The following is a 17,488-nucleotide window of genomic DNA, read 5'->3' as shown; positions in this document are numbered from 1 at the left end:
CCTCATCAGAAAAGAACACAATTGCGTCACGAGGTATGGTTGCAAGCATGTCTTCACAAGATGTTCGTCGTGTAACATAATCCCGTGCTGACAATTGTTGGACCACGCACATTTTATACGGGTGAAAATTCAGTTCACTATGAAGAATCCGGTGGAGAGAACGTCTTGAAATGCCAAGAGCAAGTGCTTGCTTCCGAGCAGAGCGTTTCGGAGATTGCAATACTGCTGCTCTAACTCGTTCGATGTTTTGTGGTGTAACACTTCTCGCAGGTCCTCTTCGTACAGATGACACATTCCCTGCTGTTCTGAATGCATTTACCCAATTTACAACTGATTGCCGTCCAGGAACACGTCCGCGTGGGGGAACAGCGAATCGCAAACGAAAAGCACGTTGCATTGCAATGATCGAGTGGTTATTTGAAAAATACGCTTCAACACAAAATGAACGCTCCTCACGTGTCCACTGCATGATGGCAACTGAAAAGCAGCTGCAGACAAACTTCCCGTCAGCCACTATAAGCAACGCCCACTCTCCCCTCTCTTCGACCAACAGCGCTGCCACAACCTGCAACTCAAAAAAGCAACACCCTGGAAGACCTAAGGAACAATATTGACGCTGAGATTGCCAGTCGACATGCTTGAAAGAGTGCATGAGAACTTCAGAAAACGTATGCAGCAGTGTGTGGATAGCGAAGGTCAACATTTGCCAGATACAATATTTAAAACCAAATAATTTGTAAATTCCACTACTGTTCAATGTAAATAAAATATAAAATAAAGTTTTTACAAGTTCATTATTTTTTTATTTCCGTCCCAAATTAGCAAATTACCGCGCTCCACCCTGTATAATGAGCAGCGTTCTAATGCATCTTCCCTGATGTACTCACTTGTGAGTGGAAGCAAATTGGTTATTGGATGGGATGACCTGATGGAACTTCTCTCCTGATCAGTGTTGGTGCGCGGTGTATGCCCCTTCTGTTGCGGGTATAGAGGGCATGGCACAGTGCACTGCCAATCTCATGATTACCCTTCACTTCTCACTATTTGCAGACTGCAGCAATCCTAGATAAGTTGAAAAATCTATTTATTTGCTGCCGTAGAGGACAAGATGACCCACTGCATGTATTGGGGGAGGAATTTGTCCTGACACTCTACTTTTCCTACCTAGCACGTATCCACTTTTGTAATGTAGGCAAATCTGTTGCTCACATTTTGTGTGAGATCTTGAATTTAGGAAGTCATTAAGAACTGGTATTTTACATGTAAATAAGTTTGTTCTAACTTCTTTCACTAACCCTACAGTCTTTATAGAACTCATCTTGCTTAGTGTCCTTTGCTTCCTACTTTTTTTTATAACTGCATCATTGACCCCTGGTGGACAATCTCTCAATATGATCCTTTTGGGCTTTTTTTTTTTTTTTTTTTTAGAAAGGAAGGAATTGCTTGACCAACTACTACCGTAAATCCGCCATCCCCATGTTTTTAATCACCAGAGCCCCTTCTATTATATATATTTTTATTATTTCTTTATATCGCCATACAAAACTGCATTTTCAATGTAATTTAGTGCATCTGTAGCAGATTGTGAAATACTCTAAGGGCTTATTTATACGGGCAAAAACCGTGTGTTGTGAGACGCACAAATATGAGCTCTGTTTTTTTTTTAATGGATTTATTCACATGGGCACATTTTTTTCCCCCCGCAGCAATAAAAATGACTGCATGTTCTGTCTTCGGGGCGTTCCCACGGAATGCCTTGTCCATTATTTTCAATGGGACCTTAAATGACATTGGTACTGGTGCAATATGTCTCCATCAGCATTATGGGTGGAGACCTAGAGTGACGGATAACTTCTTGGTAACTCCCCCAAAGTTCCAGATTGGCTAGAAGAGATATCCACAGCAGAGAGATGTGCGGTCTGCGGAGACAATGACATCTGGGTCAGAAGCAGATGGGATCGTAGCAGCAAGGACACTTACAGCGGTTCCGCGAGCGCAGAATATCAGCTCTTTGAGCAGCCGCTGCTGTGGCAAAGAGAGATTTGCGGCTGGCGGAGATGGGATGGTGGCGAGGACAGTCACAGCGGCTTTGACATGGGAGGCCACCGGGGGAAGCATTGAGAAATTATCCTCAGGCGAAAATCTTAGGCTCCTGTGGAGAGTGACAGCAGAGATTGGAAGTAGAGCTGCAATGCGAGGCAGCTGTGGACAGTAACAGCGCGGTGGAAAGATAAGATGGAAGTCCGCTGGCCTAAGTCACAGTGCACACATGAAATGGGAGGCAGCCGGGGACCAATCTGCACCTGTGGGCGTCAACAGCATCTCAACCTGCCAAAGCCATGTCTCCACCCATACTTCTGGTGGAGACATAATGCACCAGTACCAAGGACCTCGTAAAGCACTTGAGTCGGAGGATCGCAATTTCACAGAAGTGATGCGAGTTTTGAATTAAAACTCCTCACATTGGTGTGAAGATGCACGTTGGCAATAACGGGACGAGTTTCTCTGCCTGATATCGCACTCTCTCATGTGAAAATAGTCTGTTTTGTCCTAGTAAATACTTGCACTAGCAAAGCTTCATTGGAAAATGAGCAACTTAAAATCCTGAATGACCATCGTTCAGTGTAAACAGCAGCCGTTCAGTAGTGAACGGCCACTGCTTACAGTGAATAGAGAGGGGCGGGGGAGAGCAGAGAGAGAAATCTCCTCCAGCCGCCCGGAACCCCCTGCTGGCCACTCTCTGAGCGAGCCAGCGATACTTGCTCCTGTGTAACAGCACAGAAGCGAGTGTATGCGGGAAAGAATGTCGAACACCGTTTGCCCGACACTCATCCCGTGTAAATGGGCCTTAAGACCCATCAGCTCTGTAATCCTGGGGGCTGCCAACAATCATGTGATTGCTGGGCCCACTTGAGGGAACGGCACTGCTTCCTCTATTCACTATATAGCTCTTGTTGAGACTGAAGCTGTTATAACCCACTTAAGACTTTTCTTTGGGGTCCGCAGCGGGCTTTGACAGCCGAGCACTCGACCTGCTCCTGTTAGATTAGAGAAGCTCTATACACGTGCTGTACAATTACAGCAATGTGGGTTTAAAGCCCAGGACCAAGCGCCAATCCTAATCGGTTTAAAGAGAATTTCTACCACAAACATAAGCACGGTCACATATTTGTAAATTAGTACAAAGTTGCTTTTTTTCTGTAAAGAAATATTTTAACTTTTTTGTTCAATTTGTTGCAGCCTTTTTTTATGGAAGTGACAATGGGATCCACCTCCATATTGTTTGTCACTCTTGAATTTGGATCTCATTAGCTTTTTTTTTTACTCCGCACACTGGCTAACTTCTAAACTGGTGGTCAGTTTGTGATTACTTCAGCAATGATGGCCATATGACAACAGCCTCTAAGTAGAGATTGTGGCAGCGATGAAATTGAAAAGTCCAATTTTTCTGTAAGCACATCTGCTCATTCTGCTTTGTCTACTGCTGTAGCGTCTGATGTATGCTTGGTTTTAATTTTTGGGTGGACGTCCGTAAAACTCCGGTCCTACTGGCACCATCCTAATTTTTTACCATCCAGCTGCACTATTTTTGGTTGTTAGAAGTAATGCAAACCTTTGGAAATGTTACCAGTGTGAACAGATAATGAAGATGTTCATTACTAAGGGAATGCCATCCATAGAAAGAAATGATATAAGTCAGAGGAGATGGTCTTGGTCTCACTATCAGTCTGCAGGAATTTTCTGTATAGGGATAATATCTTGCCTTTTTGCTAAGTGATTGGCTCAAGCCATGGGGCTTAGCCAAGGGGTTGGACTTGGTGATCTTTTTTACCTTACTGCAGAAGGAGGGAGGCTCCTGCTGCAGCGAATCACAGGGTTGTTAGCAGGAAGGACTCTTGCCAGATCTCCTGGGACACACCAGATTTCTTTTGTGTTCTTTTAGGTATTGCAATATGATAAAAATACGATCAAAGAAAAGGAGAAGATTTAGGAAGGATCTGTTTTTTGGTTGTTTTTTTTTTAATTGTTGCTTTTTAAGATTTTTATTTACTTTTAGGGGATATACTAAATAATTTAGTTTTGGTAACCTACAACCAGAAATGCATTATAACTAGAGATGAGCGAACGTACTCGTCCGAGCTTGATGCTCGGGCGAATATTAGGGTGTTCGGGATGCTCGTTACTCGTAACGAGTACCACGCGGTGTTCGGGTTACTTTCACTTTCTTCCCTGAGAAATTTGCGCGCTTTTCTGGCCAATTGAAAGACAGGGAAGGCATTACAACTTCCTCCAGTGTTGTTCCAGCCCTATACCACCCCCCTGCTGTGAGTGGCTGGCGAGATTAGGTGTCACCCGAGTATAAAAGTCGGCCCCTCCCGCGGCTGGCCACACATGCCTTGTGAGTTAGCTGAGGGACAGTGGTATCGTGCTGGAGCTGCTGTAGGGAGAGCGTTAGGAGTTAGTGTAGGCTTCAAGAACCCCAAAGGTCCTTCTTAGGGCCACATCTACCTGTGTGCAGGCTGCTGCTAGCAGTGGGTTTTTGTTTTTTTTCCTCAAAATCGGCAGTGCAGAGCATTGCACCCGGCATTAGGGACAGAAGTGGTGCTTAGGCAGGGAGAGTGTTAGGAGTGAGTGTAGCCTTCAAGAACCTCAACGGTCCTTTCTAGGGCCAAATTTAACCGTGTGCAGTACTGTGCTGGCTGCTGTTAGCAGTGTTGCATATTTTTTTTTTTCTAAAAATCGTCTGTGCAGTAGCACTCCATTGATACTACAGGGACAGAATTGTGTAGGCAGGGCCACAACACAGTTATTGTTCATTGAATATACGCAGTGGGGCCTTTCCTTTGCAAAAAAGGGAAAAAATTATATTTGGCCTGCCTGTGTCAGTCCTAAGGTCTCCGTGTACGTGTGTGCTGCGTGGAGAACGTACAAAAATCAGACGCAACCAGCTACGGTTTACTGCAGGCTTGCGCCATTTTCTTTCCTGACTGGCAAATACCTGCTCTGCCAGAGTTAATAACTCTGCTACACTAAAGTTGTGTGACACTTTTTCTGGGCCACACCACAGTTATTGAACGTATTGTTCATTGAATATACGCAGTGGGGCCTTTCCTTTGCAAAAAAGGGAAAAAATTATATTTGGCCTGCCTGTGTCAGTCCTAAGGTCTCCGTGTACGTGTGTGCTGCGTGGAGAACGTACAAAAATCAGACGCAACCAGCTACGGTTTACTGCAGGCTTGCGCCATTTTCTTTCCTGACTGGCAAATACCTGCTCTGCCAGAGTTAATAACTCTGCTACACTAAAGTTGTGTGACACTTTTTCTGGGCCACACCACAGTTATTAAACGTATTGTTCATTGAATATACGCAGTGGGGCCTTTCCTTTGCAAAAAAGGGAAAAAATTATATTTGACCTGCAGGCTTGCGCCAATTTATTTCCTGCCTGTGAAATCAAATCACTGGTAATACAGCATGCTGAGGGGTAGGGGTAGGCCTAGAGGACGCGGCCGAGGACGCGGAGGGCCAAGTGAGGGTGTGGGCACAGGCCGAGCTCCTGATCCAGGTGTGTCGCAGCCGACTGCTGCGCGATTAGGAGAGAGGCACGTTTCTGGCGTCCCCACATTCATCGCCCAATTAATGGGTCCACGCGGGAGACCTTTATTAGAAAATGAGCAGTGTGAGCAGGTCCTGTCCTGGATGGCAGAAAGTGCTTCGAGCAACCTATCGTCCAGCCACAGTTCTGCGCCGTCCACTGCTGCAAATCCGAATCCTCTGTCTGCTGCTCCTCCTTCCTCCCAGCCTCCTCACTCCACTACAATGACACATGCTCAGGAGCGGGAAGACTCCCAGGAACTGTTCTCGGGCCCCTGCTCAGATTGGGCAGCAGTGGTTCCTCTCCCACCAGAGGAGTTTATCGTCACTGATGCACAACCATTGGAAAGTTCCCGGGGTCCGGGGGATGAGGCTGGGGACTTCCGCCAACTGTCTCAAGAACTTTCTGTGGGTGAGGAGGACGATAACGATGAGACACAGTTGTCTTGCAGTGAGGTAGTAGTAAGGGCAGTAAGTCCGAGGGAGCAGCGCACAGAGGATTCGGAGGAAGAGCAGCAGGACGATGAGGTGACTGACCCAACCTGGTGTGCAACGCCTACACAGGACAGGTCTTCAGAGGGGGAGGCACGGGCAGCAGCAGGGCAGGTTGCAAGAGGCAGTGCGGTGGCCAGGGGTAGAGGCAGGGCCAGACCGAATAATCCACCAACTGTTTCCCAAAGCGCACCCTCGCGCCATGCCACCCTGCAGAGGCCGAGGTGCTCTAAGGTCTGGCAGTTTTTCACAGAGACGCCTGACGACCGACGAACAGTGGTGTGCAACCTTTGTCGCGCCAAGATCAGTCGGGGAGCCACCACCAACAGCCTCACCACCACCAGCATGCGCAGACATATGATGGCCAAGCACCCCACAAGGTGGGACGAAGGCCGTTCACCGCCTCCGGTTTGCACCGCTGCCTCTCCCCCTGTGCCCCAACCTGCCACTGAGATACAACCCCCCTCTCAGGACACAGGCACTACCGTCTCATGGCCTGCACCCACACCCTCACCTCCGCTGTCCTCGGCCCCATCCACCAATGTCTCGCACCGCACAGTCCAGCCGTCGCTAGCGCAAGTGTTGGAGCGCAAGCGCAAGTACGCCGCCACGCACCCGCACGCTCAATCGTTAACCGTCCACATAGCCAAATTTATCAGCCTTGAGATGCTGCCGTATAGGGTTGTGGAAACGGAGGCTTTCAAAGCTATGATGGCGGCGGCGGCCCCGCGCTACTCAGTTCCCAGTCACCACTACTTTTCCCGATGTGCCGTCCCAGCCCTGCACGACCACGTCTCCCGCAACATTGTACGCGCCCTCACCAATGCGGTTAGTGGCAAGGTCCACTTAACTACGGACACGTGGACAAGCACAGGCGGGCAGGGCCACTACATCTCCCTGACGGCACATTGGGTGAATTTAGTTGAGGCTGGGACAGAGTCAGAGCCTGGGACCGCTCACGTCCTACCCACCCCCAGAATTGCGGGCCCCAGCTCGGTGGTGGTATGTTCGGCGGTGTATGCTTCTTCCACTAAAGCACCCTCCTCCTCCTCCTCCTCCTCCTCCTCCTCCTCCTCCTCCTCCTCCTCAACCTCTGTCTCGCAATCTAGATGTGTCAGCAGCAGCAGGACGTCGCCAGCAGTCGGTGTCGCGCGGCGTGGCAGCACAGCAGTGGGCAAGCGTCAGCAGGCCGTGCTGAAACTACTCAGCTTAGGAGATAGGAGGCACACGGCCCACGAACTGCTGCAGGATCTGACAGAGCAGACCGACCGCTGGCTTGCGCCGCTGAGCCTCCAACCGGGCATGGTCGTGTGTGACAACGGCCGTAACCTGGTGGCGGCTCTGCAGCTCGGCAGCCTCACGCACGTGCCATGCCTGGCCCACATCTTTAATTTGGTGGTTCAGCGCTTTCTGAAAAGCTACCCACGCTTGTCAGACCTGCTCGTAAAGGTGCGCCGGCTCTGCGCACATTTCCGCAAGTCCCACACGGACGCTGCCACCCTGCGCACCCTGCAACATCGCTTTAATCTGCCAGTGCACCGACTGCTGTGCGACGTGCCCACACGGTGGAACTCTACGCTCCACATGTTGGCCAGGCTCTATGAGCAGCGTAGAGCTATCGTGGAATACCAACTCCAACATGGGCGGCGCAGTGGGAGTCAGCCTCCTCAATTCTTTTCAGAAGAGTGGGCATGGTTGGCAGACATCTGCCAGGTCCTTGGAAACTTTGAGCAGTCTACCCAGGTGGTGAGCGGCGATGCTGCAATCATTAGCGTCACCATTCCTCTGCTATGCATCTTGAGAAGTTCCCTGCAAACCATAAAGGCAGCCGCTTTGCGCTCGGAAACGGAGGCGGGGGAAGACAGTATGTCGCTGGATAGTCAGAGCACCCTCCTGTCTTTATCTCAGCGCATTCAGGAGGAGGAGGAGGAGGAGCATGAGGAGGATGAGGAGGAGGGGGAAGAGACAGCTTGGCCCACTGCTGACGGTGCCCCTGCTGCTTGCCTGTCATCCTTTCAGCGTGTATGGCCTGAGGAGGAGGAGGAGGATCCTGAAAGTGATCTTCCTAGTGAAGACAGCCATGTGTTTTGCGTACGGGTACCCTGGCACACATGGCTGACTTCATGTTAGGATGCCTTTCTCGTGACCCTCGCGTTGCACGCATTCTGGCCACTACGGATTACTGGGTGTACACACTGCTCGACCCACGCTATAAGGAGAACCTTCCCAGTCTCATTCCCGAAGAGGAAAGGGGTTCGAGACTGTTGCTATACCACAGGACCCTGGCGGACAAGCTGATGGTAAAATTCCCATCCGACAGCGCTAGTGGCAGAAGGCGCAGTTCCGAGGGCCAGGTAGCAGGGGAGGTGCGGAGATCGAGCAGCATGTACAGCCCAGGCAGTGCAACAGTCTTTAAGGGCCTGGACAGCTTTATGGCTCCCCACCAAGACTGTGTCACCGCTCCCCAGTCAAGGCTGAGTCGGCGGGAGCACTGTAAAAGGATGGTGAGGGAGTACGTAGCGGATCGCACGACCGTCCTCCGTGACGCCTCTGCCACCTACAACTACTGGGTGTCGAAGCTGGACACGTGGCCTGAACTAGCGCTGTATGCCCTGGAGGTGCTTGCTTGTCCTGCGGCTAGCGTCTTGTCGGAGAGGGTGTTTAGTGCGGCTGGGGGAATCATCACAGATAAGCGTACCCGCCTGTCAACCGACAGTGCCGACAGGCTAACACTCATCAAGATGAACAAAGCCTGGATTTCCCCAGACTTCTCTTCTCCACCAGCGGACAGCAGCGATACGTAAGCAATACGTAGGCTGCACCCGCGGATGGAAGCTACGTTCTCTCTCGCCATCCAAAACGGGGACATTTCTGCTTCATCAATCTGTGTCTAATATTCCTCCTCCTCCTCCTCCTGCTCCTCCTCCTGAAACCTCACGTAATCACGCTGAACGGGCAATTTTTCTTAGGGCCACAAGGCTCACTCATCTAATTTTTCTAAACAATTTTTATATGTTTCAATGCTCTTAAAAGCGTTGGAACTTTAACTTGAAACACTTTTTCGTTAAACTGGGCTGCCTCCAGGCCTAGTTACCACTTAAGCCACATTAACCAAAGCGATTAATGGGTTTCACCTGCCATCTTGGTTGGGCATGGCCAATTTTTACTGAGGTACATTAGTACTGTTGGTACACCAATTTTTTGGGGCCCTCACCTACAGTGTAATCATAGCAATTTGTATGTTCTTCGCCTGCACTCATGGTACAGAAGTGTGTGTGGGGTTGGCCTACACTTTAGCTACATAAATGTAACTTGGGCCTTGGCTATACTGCAGCTACTGAAATGGAACTAAGACTGCGCTCCCACTATACTGCTACTTCGGAATTGTTACTGGGGCCTGTCTTGAGTGCTACTATTGCTGACATGGAACGAAGACTGCGCTCCCGCTATACTGCTGCTTCGGAATTGTTACTGGGGCCTGTCTTGAGTGCTACTATTGCTGACATGGAACGAAGACTGCACTCCCGCTATACTGCTGCTTCGGAATTGTTACTGGGGCCTGTCTTGAGTGCTACTATTGCTGACATGGAACGAAGACTGCACTCCCGCTATACTGCTGCTTCGGAATTGTTACTGGGGCCTGTCTTGAGTGCTACTATTGCTGACATGGAACGAAGACTGCGCTCCTCCTATAATGCTGCTAGTGATATGTTAGTGGGGCCTGTCCTAATGCTACGGCTGAAATGTTACGAATTCTGGGCTCTGCCTATACCGCTGCTAATGGTATGTCTCTGGGGTGTGGAAAAAGAGGCTTCCCAAAGACATGATGGCGGCGAGGCCATTTCCCACCAACGCGGTTACTGTTAAGGTGCATATAACCACGGACACGTGGAGAGGACACGTAGTGCCTCAAAAACATCCCCCTCCTCCTCCAACAGGGAAAACATTCTTGGCAAATGCCTTTGCATTGGTTCGTCTGGTGGCAGTCCAAGAATTTCACCTTTACCGACACTACAAGAGAGCCCCCCCACCATCCCCCCGCCACGGCCCACTTAATCCTGGCCACATTCCGAAAACCAACAAAATAAAACCGCGCTACTAGGTCCGCAGTCACCACCACATTACCACCAACGCGGTTACTGTTAAGGTACATATTACCAGTCTGACTGGGGCATGCAGACACCTTGACAGAATGAATAGTGTGTGGCACATAGGTTCCCCATTGCTATGCCCACGTGTGCAGCTCCTGATGGCGGTGGCACAGGATTCTATTTCTCATTGCTTCTGTACAGCATTGTGGGCTATCGCCCCACCACTTTTAAAGAGGGTCGCTGCCTAGCCGTGCCAACCCTCTGCAGTGTGTGCCTGCGGTTCCTCCTCATGGCAGACGCACTTATAAATAGACATGAGGGTGGTGTGGCATGAGGGCAGCTGAAGGCTGCGCAGGGACAGTTTGTTGTGCGCTGTGGACACTGCGTCGTGCGGGGGGGGGGGGTTGGGCAGCATGTAACCCAGGAGAAGTGGCAGCGGAGTGTCATCCAGGCAGTGATTGTGCTTTGTTGTAGGTAGTGTGGTGCTTAGCAAAGGTATGCCATGCTAATGAGGGCTTTTCAGAAGTAAAAGTTGTTGGGAGGGGGGGGGCCCACTCTTGCCGGTATTGTGGCTTAATAGTGGGACCTGTGAACTTGAGATGCAGCCCAACATGTAGCCCCTCGCCTGCCCTATCCGTTGCTGTGTCGTTCCCATCACTTTCTTGAATTGCCCAGATTTTCACACATGAAAACCTTAGCGAGCATCGGCGATATACAAAAATGCTCGGGTCGCCCATTGACTTCAATGGGGTTCATTATTCGAAACGAACCCTCGAGTATCGCGATAATTTCGTCCCGAATAACGAGCACCCGAGCATTTTGGTGCTCGCTCATCTCTAATTATAACCCCTGATGTTCATTAAACTGATGAGTGATTTTCTACTTTTTTTTTACTTTTACTTCTAGGAGTCTTCAAGAACTCTTAGATTATGCTGGAGAAGATGTTGAGGACACGTTCTGCCTTAATTTTACAGTAAGTAGACACAATTGTAGCGCGCTATGTCTGCATTGTATTCATTGGATTGTACAGATGCCAGCTCTAATTTTTAATTTGACAGGATGTTATAGATACTGTTGTAATTTACCATAATACTTTTACATCTACATTCTAGATTACCAGCAGTTTTTAACCCTACTAGGACACAACACTTTTTTCTTGTTTTTTTTTTTACCTTCCCACTTTCAAAACAATTATGACTCTTATTTCACCGTAGCTGTCGGAGGCTGTTTTTCTTGTGGGACGAGTTATACTTCACAATGGTACTAGTTAACATATCATATAATGATCATCTGCTGCAGAGTGGAGTGGAGTGGAGTGAAGTGAAGTGAACGCATTTTCACCATCATTAGTGGGCAACTGTTTTTGCGGCTTGCACACTCCTGCAAAATGAAACAACGTTATCCTGTAAATTAGTAAAATTATGTAGATACTAGAGATGAGTGAGTACCAAAATGCTCGTTATTCAAGCCAAGATTTTTGTAATATTCAAGAGTTCTGTTCGAGTAACGAACCCCATTGAAGTCAATGGGAGACTCGAGCATTTTTGCAATGGACCCGCCATGTACAGAGTGGGGTTTTTTTGTTAGTTTTTTTTCCTTTCAGCGGGGAGGGACCAAAAAATTTTCTTGAACATGGCGTGGTGCTTGTTCGAGTAACGAGCACCATCAAGTATGCTACTACTCGAACAAGCATCAAGCTCGGACATCTCTAGCAGATACCAATTTTTTTTTCATTTGCTATACTACTTTTATATAAAAAAAAAAATTCTGACAAAATCTTCTGACTGCCATAACTTTATCTTTCTGTCAGTGGGGTTGTATGAGGGTTTGCGTTTATTGGGACAACCTGTGGCTTCTACAGGTACCATTTATTGTACATATGACTTTTAATCACTTTTCATTGCATTTTTTTTTTTTTTTTTTGCTCACCTTGTCTCCAAGAAAAATGTAATTCTGGCGTTGATTATTCTGTTTCATTTTTCTGGTGACGTTCATTTTTGCCACACCTAGGCCGGGATCAGACGGCCATCATCTGCTGCGTTTCACCCATGAGTTGCGCAAGCGGCACACAGCAAGTACACAATGACGTTGCATACTTGCTGCGTGCCGCCAGTGGCCATCTTGGCATGTATGCGCTGGATGGACACACTACACTCCAGTCATACTCCATAAATTTCATGTTTATAGATGAATGGTGACTGTGATAAGACTACAGGAGGGCCAACTCCATGTTCCTGCGGTTCTGAAATGAAATCTAAGTAAATATGGATAGGATGTTTGGGAGCCATCACATTTTTGGCCATTTGCTACATGTTACATTACCTTAATGTTTGCTGTAAATTCCTTTGGTGGCGGCTGAACTATAAAAAGGGTTCAGCTATACAAAGACCCCTATGCAGAAAATAGTCCCCCTTTCTGTCATATTACCATGAGCATTTTCAGTTGTAACAATCTCTTGTGTGTATGTCGCTCTTACTTGTGAATGTGTATCTGTTTGCAGATCTGTAGGGAAAGTTATGGACTAACAGAACTGAAACCCTTGGTGCCTGGAGGAGACCAGATAACTGTGACGAAGGAGAACAGGTGTGTCTACTGATCTGTGCATGGCCGTGCCATACTTCAGATGCAGTGGGCTCTAAAAAGCCCAATTACTGATGTCAAACCATTAGGCCGCCTGCACAAAAAGCGATTTTAACTTATTAATTTTTTTTCCTGCCCACGAGCGAAAATCAATTGCAATTTTTCTCCTTTGGGGGAAATTTCACAGCATGCTCTATTTCTAGGTGAATTCCTTGCGAACGGCCTCCACTGAAGTCAATGGAAGCCGTCCGACCCATGGCCCTTACTCAGTCATCATTGCGGAAAGGCCGCGGGATTCGTGTCATTGCCTAGTGACAGTGCGGCATAATCTGTACTGCGCATATGCGCTAGCGCAACGGCCGGTACATCTGCAGTACAGAATAAAGAAGAATCCGGACAGTAACGCGTGGTCACTGGCCAGGCACAGGGTTGGATCCCGCATGCGGAATGCGACCCGATCGTGTGCAGGCGGCCTTAATTTTTTAACATTTTTTTGTAAGTGAACTGCACATAAAGCTTTGCAGGCTGGCCCAAGAGAAACATTTTGTAGCCAACTGTACCTTTTATCCAGTTGGTGCTTACAGCTTAGAATAGATTACAAAGAGCTGATTAGTACTTTGGAGAGGGTCTCAGATGGTCACCTGCAGCTACTACATAGATCCACACACACAGTGCCCACAGTAGTAAGTGACCCCCCACAGTGGCCGCAGTAGTAACCCCCCACCACCACCACCACAGTGGTCCCAGTAGAAATAGTGACCTCCTTATTGGCCTTGGACTTGGCAGCTTTTCACTCACCCAGCCTGCAGGTCTGTGACCGCTGACCTTAGCATTGCACTGTATGCAGGTTGGTGCACACAGATGCTGGGGGGGGAAAGGTCAGCGGTCAGACTGAACTGCCATGCTGGACTGGAGCAGTAGGCTGGGTGAGCGGAACGCAATAAAATGAGGCGATGGGCCTTGTGTTTTACACGTGTGCTCTAAAGGAACTACCATATTTTGCAAGGTTTTTTTCTCTACATGTCCTAGAACTCCAAATCTACTCATGAAAGGTGACAAGTCCTGTATTTTCATAGCCACGGTACTGTAGTACTACTCAATGTAAATTTTGAGTTATGGAATCCTTTGCTATCAAGTGAATAGAGATGGAGTGATGAAAATCAAAAAAATATCAAACAAAAGCACCTTGTCGTCGGAGTAAAGTCAACCACAGAGAAGACCTTTCACATACTTCTCTGTAAGAGATTCCCAGAATATTAGATGGCATTTATAACCTTGTTGAATATTTTATATATTTTGATTCAACTTTTTATTTTGTAGGAGAGAATTTGTTGATGCTTATGTTGAGTATGTCTTCAACCAGTCAGTACAAGAATGGTACGAAGCGTTCTCCACGGGATTTCTAAATGTTTGTGGTGGAAAGGTGTTGGAGCTCTTTCAACCATCTGAACTCCGAGCCATGGTCGTTGGCAGTACTAACTATAACTGGCAGGAGCTGGAGGAGGTGAGGACTATGACTAGAACCATGATGTAGTCAGACCATATGTCCAAGTTTCAAAGTGATATCCAGTCCCAGGACAAAGCTTGTAGTCTTTCAAGATAGCCATCTTGTCAAGTCTTAGACTACCCAATGCACATTGAGAACTGGTGGTGCATAGGTAGTCCATGACATCAACCCCTTAGGAACACTGTCTATTTTGGCCATAAGGACACAACGATTTTTGGGGGGATTTTCATCTTCGCTTTTCAAAACCCATAACATTTTTTATCGGGGGTTAAACACTGCTCTGATTGGCTAGTACTGCTGACATGAGCAGCTATGATCAATCTGAAAGCAGCATAGTGTCTGACTACAGATGCGCAGCATGCATCAAGTACTGACTGGCGCACTGCAGCCATCTTGGAAGACCACAGAGGTTATATGGGAAGAAGCAGATCAGCGGTGAATTGAGAAGAAAGTTTGTCCCCAGGATCAGAGGATCGCTTTAACTAAAGGACGTGTAATGGTAGCCTTCCGCATTACATAATTGTTGGCTGTATCCTTGTTTGGCTAAGAGTTATTTTTCCCCATTTCACCTAAATTCTGTGTGCTCGTCCGAGCGCACATGTTTATTTCAATCCAGAGAAAGGGAATAAAGTGTAACACACCTCTGGTGCCGACTCCCATTGTAAACAAGGATCAAGCATATTGGAATGCAATATGCATGATCCCTTTTCCCCTGACATCGGCCATCGGGGTAGAGTCTAGAGGTCTCCATATGCATTAGATTATCAGAAGATGACGTTGGTCATTAGGAGGTAACGCAATGCAATTTCTATGTAAAATCCTATACTTCTAAGATTATGGCTTGCTTTTATTTCCATCTTCCATACTATATAGTAAAGACAGCTAGTCAAGCCAAACTTGTCTGTGTATGGTCATCTCCTGTATCTGCAACAAGCATACCTGATTAACGAGACCTTACTTGGATCTTTCATAGAGCGCACTCTACAAGGGGGAATACTCCGCTGTGCACCCTACTGTGAGGATGTTCTGGGAGACCTTCCATGAATTCCCACTAGAAAAGAAGAAGAGGTTTTTATGTAAGTTTGTGTATTTTGTAGATTCCTTTGGAAAAGCCAGAAGGGTAAGTCAGCAGTCAGACTGCCAGTAAACGTATGTCATATCTTCCCAGTGCCCTAAATTATGCCCCCACGTACTTTAATGGTGTGAATTACTTCAGCTTAAAGTTCAGCTATTTACTATCCAGATGTCTGCCTCTTAATTTAGAAGCAGAAGGCATCAGATCTTGATGGTGAGGCTGCTTGATCCCTCAGTCACCTTGGCTGACTCTTGCATTTTCCCCTCCGCTCTCTACTTGTCAGGGTACGTTGCTTCGGGTTGTCGCACTCCAGAGCCAGAGAACTGCTAAACTTGTGTGAGAAGCTTATGTTCTTACATATTGCTCATCGTGGATCACAGGTCCTTATGTAGCTGCTCTCGGATGCAGTTAGGAAAAAAATTGTTTATGAGAGAGTCTTGCCAAACCTACACCTCACTTTTACTATATAGCCAATGAGACATATCCTGGTGTATTCCTGTTAGTCACTGGAAGTCTGCATGAAAACAATGAGGCAGACTTGGCAACGTCTGATACCAGATTATTAGACTTCCATGATAGCTGGCTTAAACGTTTGTATATTTAATGGAAATGTTAAGTGCCCACATCTCAATAACAAGTATACCCTCCTGTGACAACTGCTCTTTGTCATCCACTCAGTTGTCTTCTCCAACCCTTTGTTTAAGGCCCTTTCATATAGATCATTGGCCCCTGTGAATACACACGATATGCCACCGGTAATTGTGTGTCTTGTGCAAACCGGCAGCACATCTACCCTATTCATTCTCTATAGGTACAACCACTTGTAGTAATGAGCATTGGTCCCCATGCGATCAGTAATCTGCTAGTGTACACATTGTCAATGACTGCCTATTGACATGCCATTGCCTCAGTGTTTATTTCCATCAACAGAATTATCCGTCTATGTAAAACCACCCTTTTGCCCCTCTGACACGGAACGATTCTTGTTTGCACGAGCGTGTGACGTCACCACTAGTTCTTCGTGTAGAATGTTTAGACAGGCAAATCACTGCTGAGTATCGCCCACTTCTCACTCAGTGCTCCCATTCCTATGTGACACAATGAGCGGGGTGCATTTAGACATCGCGAAAAGTAAGCGCACCAGTGATGATGCAGGCTGAAACTGAGCGACTAACTAAAAGCGAACAAAAAGCACAGGATGACTCGTGATTAGACGTAACTATTATCGCGCACTTTTGTTTGAGTGAATTTTGAGCAACAATCGTTACGTGTAAACAGGACTTTACTATAAGGACTCTGGACTTTAAGGGGATCCGGAATAAAAAGACTGTATTTAGTGTTTGCTGTAGCACAAACTAGAAGCAGTCCCCTAAACATCTGTTTATTAAGGCCCATTTACACGGGCCGATGATCACTCAAAGATCGCTCAAATGACGGTTTGAGTGACAGCTTTGAGCGATCATTTTGTATAAACTTTTAAGGGCCCATTTAGACACAACGATTATTGCTCGAAATTCGCTCAAAAGCCATCTTTTGAGCGATAATCATTGTGTCTAACTGCACTGGCATTGTGCAGTTTTCATTACCCTGTCGCTCGTCGTCCTTCAGCGTGCTGAAAGACGACGATGAGCCTTATCAGGGATTCACAGCAGGATACAGCTGATACTATTGTTTCAACTGTATTCCGCTCCCTGATGACAGGCTGGGTATGAAGAATACATTGGTCCAGCTCTGTTCTCCATACTCGGTACAGAGCGCTCGGCTGTATAACAGCCGGGTGTCTGTGCAGAAAACATCTGGATCTGGATATAGAAGACAAGCGGGGTGTCCCCGCTTGTCTTCTGCATCCTCCGCTCCGAGCGCTCGGCTGCATAACAGCCGAGCGCTCGGAGCGGGGAAAGCTGGATGCAGAAGACAAGCGGGGACACCCTGCTTGTCTTCTGTATACTCCGCTTCAAGCGTTCAGCTGTATAACAGCCGGGCGCTTAGAGCGGGGAAACAGCTGTATGCAGAAGACAAGTGGGGACACCCCGCTTGTCTTCTGCATCCTCCGCTGGCAGGGTGATTGCTCATCTTGAGCGATCATCTTTCACTGTAAATGACACAACGATGATCGCTCAAAAGTCGCTTGAGCGACATCTTTTGAGCAAT

At 47.6% G+C, this 17,488-nt stretch overlaps 1 protein-coding gene across 1 annotated transcript in view; it reads left to right on the top strand.

The window, feature by feature from the left end:
- Window positions 1-17,488, top strand: part of HERC3 (HECT and RLD domain containing E3 ubiquitin protein ligase 3) — a 57,057-nt gene that overhangs the window by 36,126 nt on the left and 3,443 nt on the right. Inside the window, exons 20-23 of the mRNA XM_066574045.1 lie at window positions 11,082-11,148; window positions 12,676-12,758; window positions 14,076-14,259; window positions 15,236-15,338. Of these exons, the coding sequence (XP_066430142.1) occupies window positions 11,082-11,148; window positions 12,676-12,758; window positions 14,076-14,259; window positions 15,236-15,338 (437 nt within the window). The remainder of the gene's footprint in view (window positions 1-11,081; window positions 11,149-12,675; window positions 12,759-14,075; window positions 14,260-15,235; window positions 15,339-17,488) is intronic.

The sequence above is a fragment of the Eleutherodactylus coqui genome, chromosome 7, assembly GCF_035609145.1.
Source record: "Eleutherodactylus coqui strain aEleCoq1 chromosome 7, aEleCoq1.hap1, whole genome shotgun sequence".
In the NCBI taxonomy this organism is placed as follows: domain Eukaryota; kingdom Metazoa; phylum Chordata; class Amphibia; order Anura; family Eleutherodactylidae; genus Eleutherodactylus; species Eleutherodactylus coqui.
Note: the sequence above shows the minus strand (reverse complement) of the source record. Positions and strands in the feature narration are given on the sequence as shown.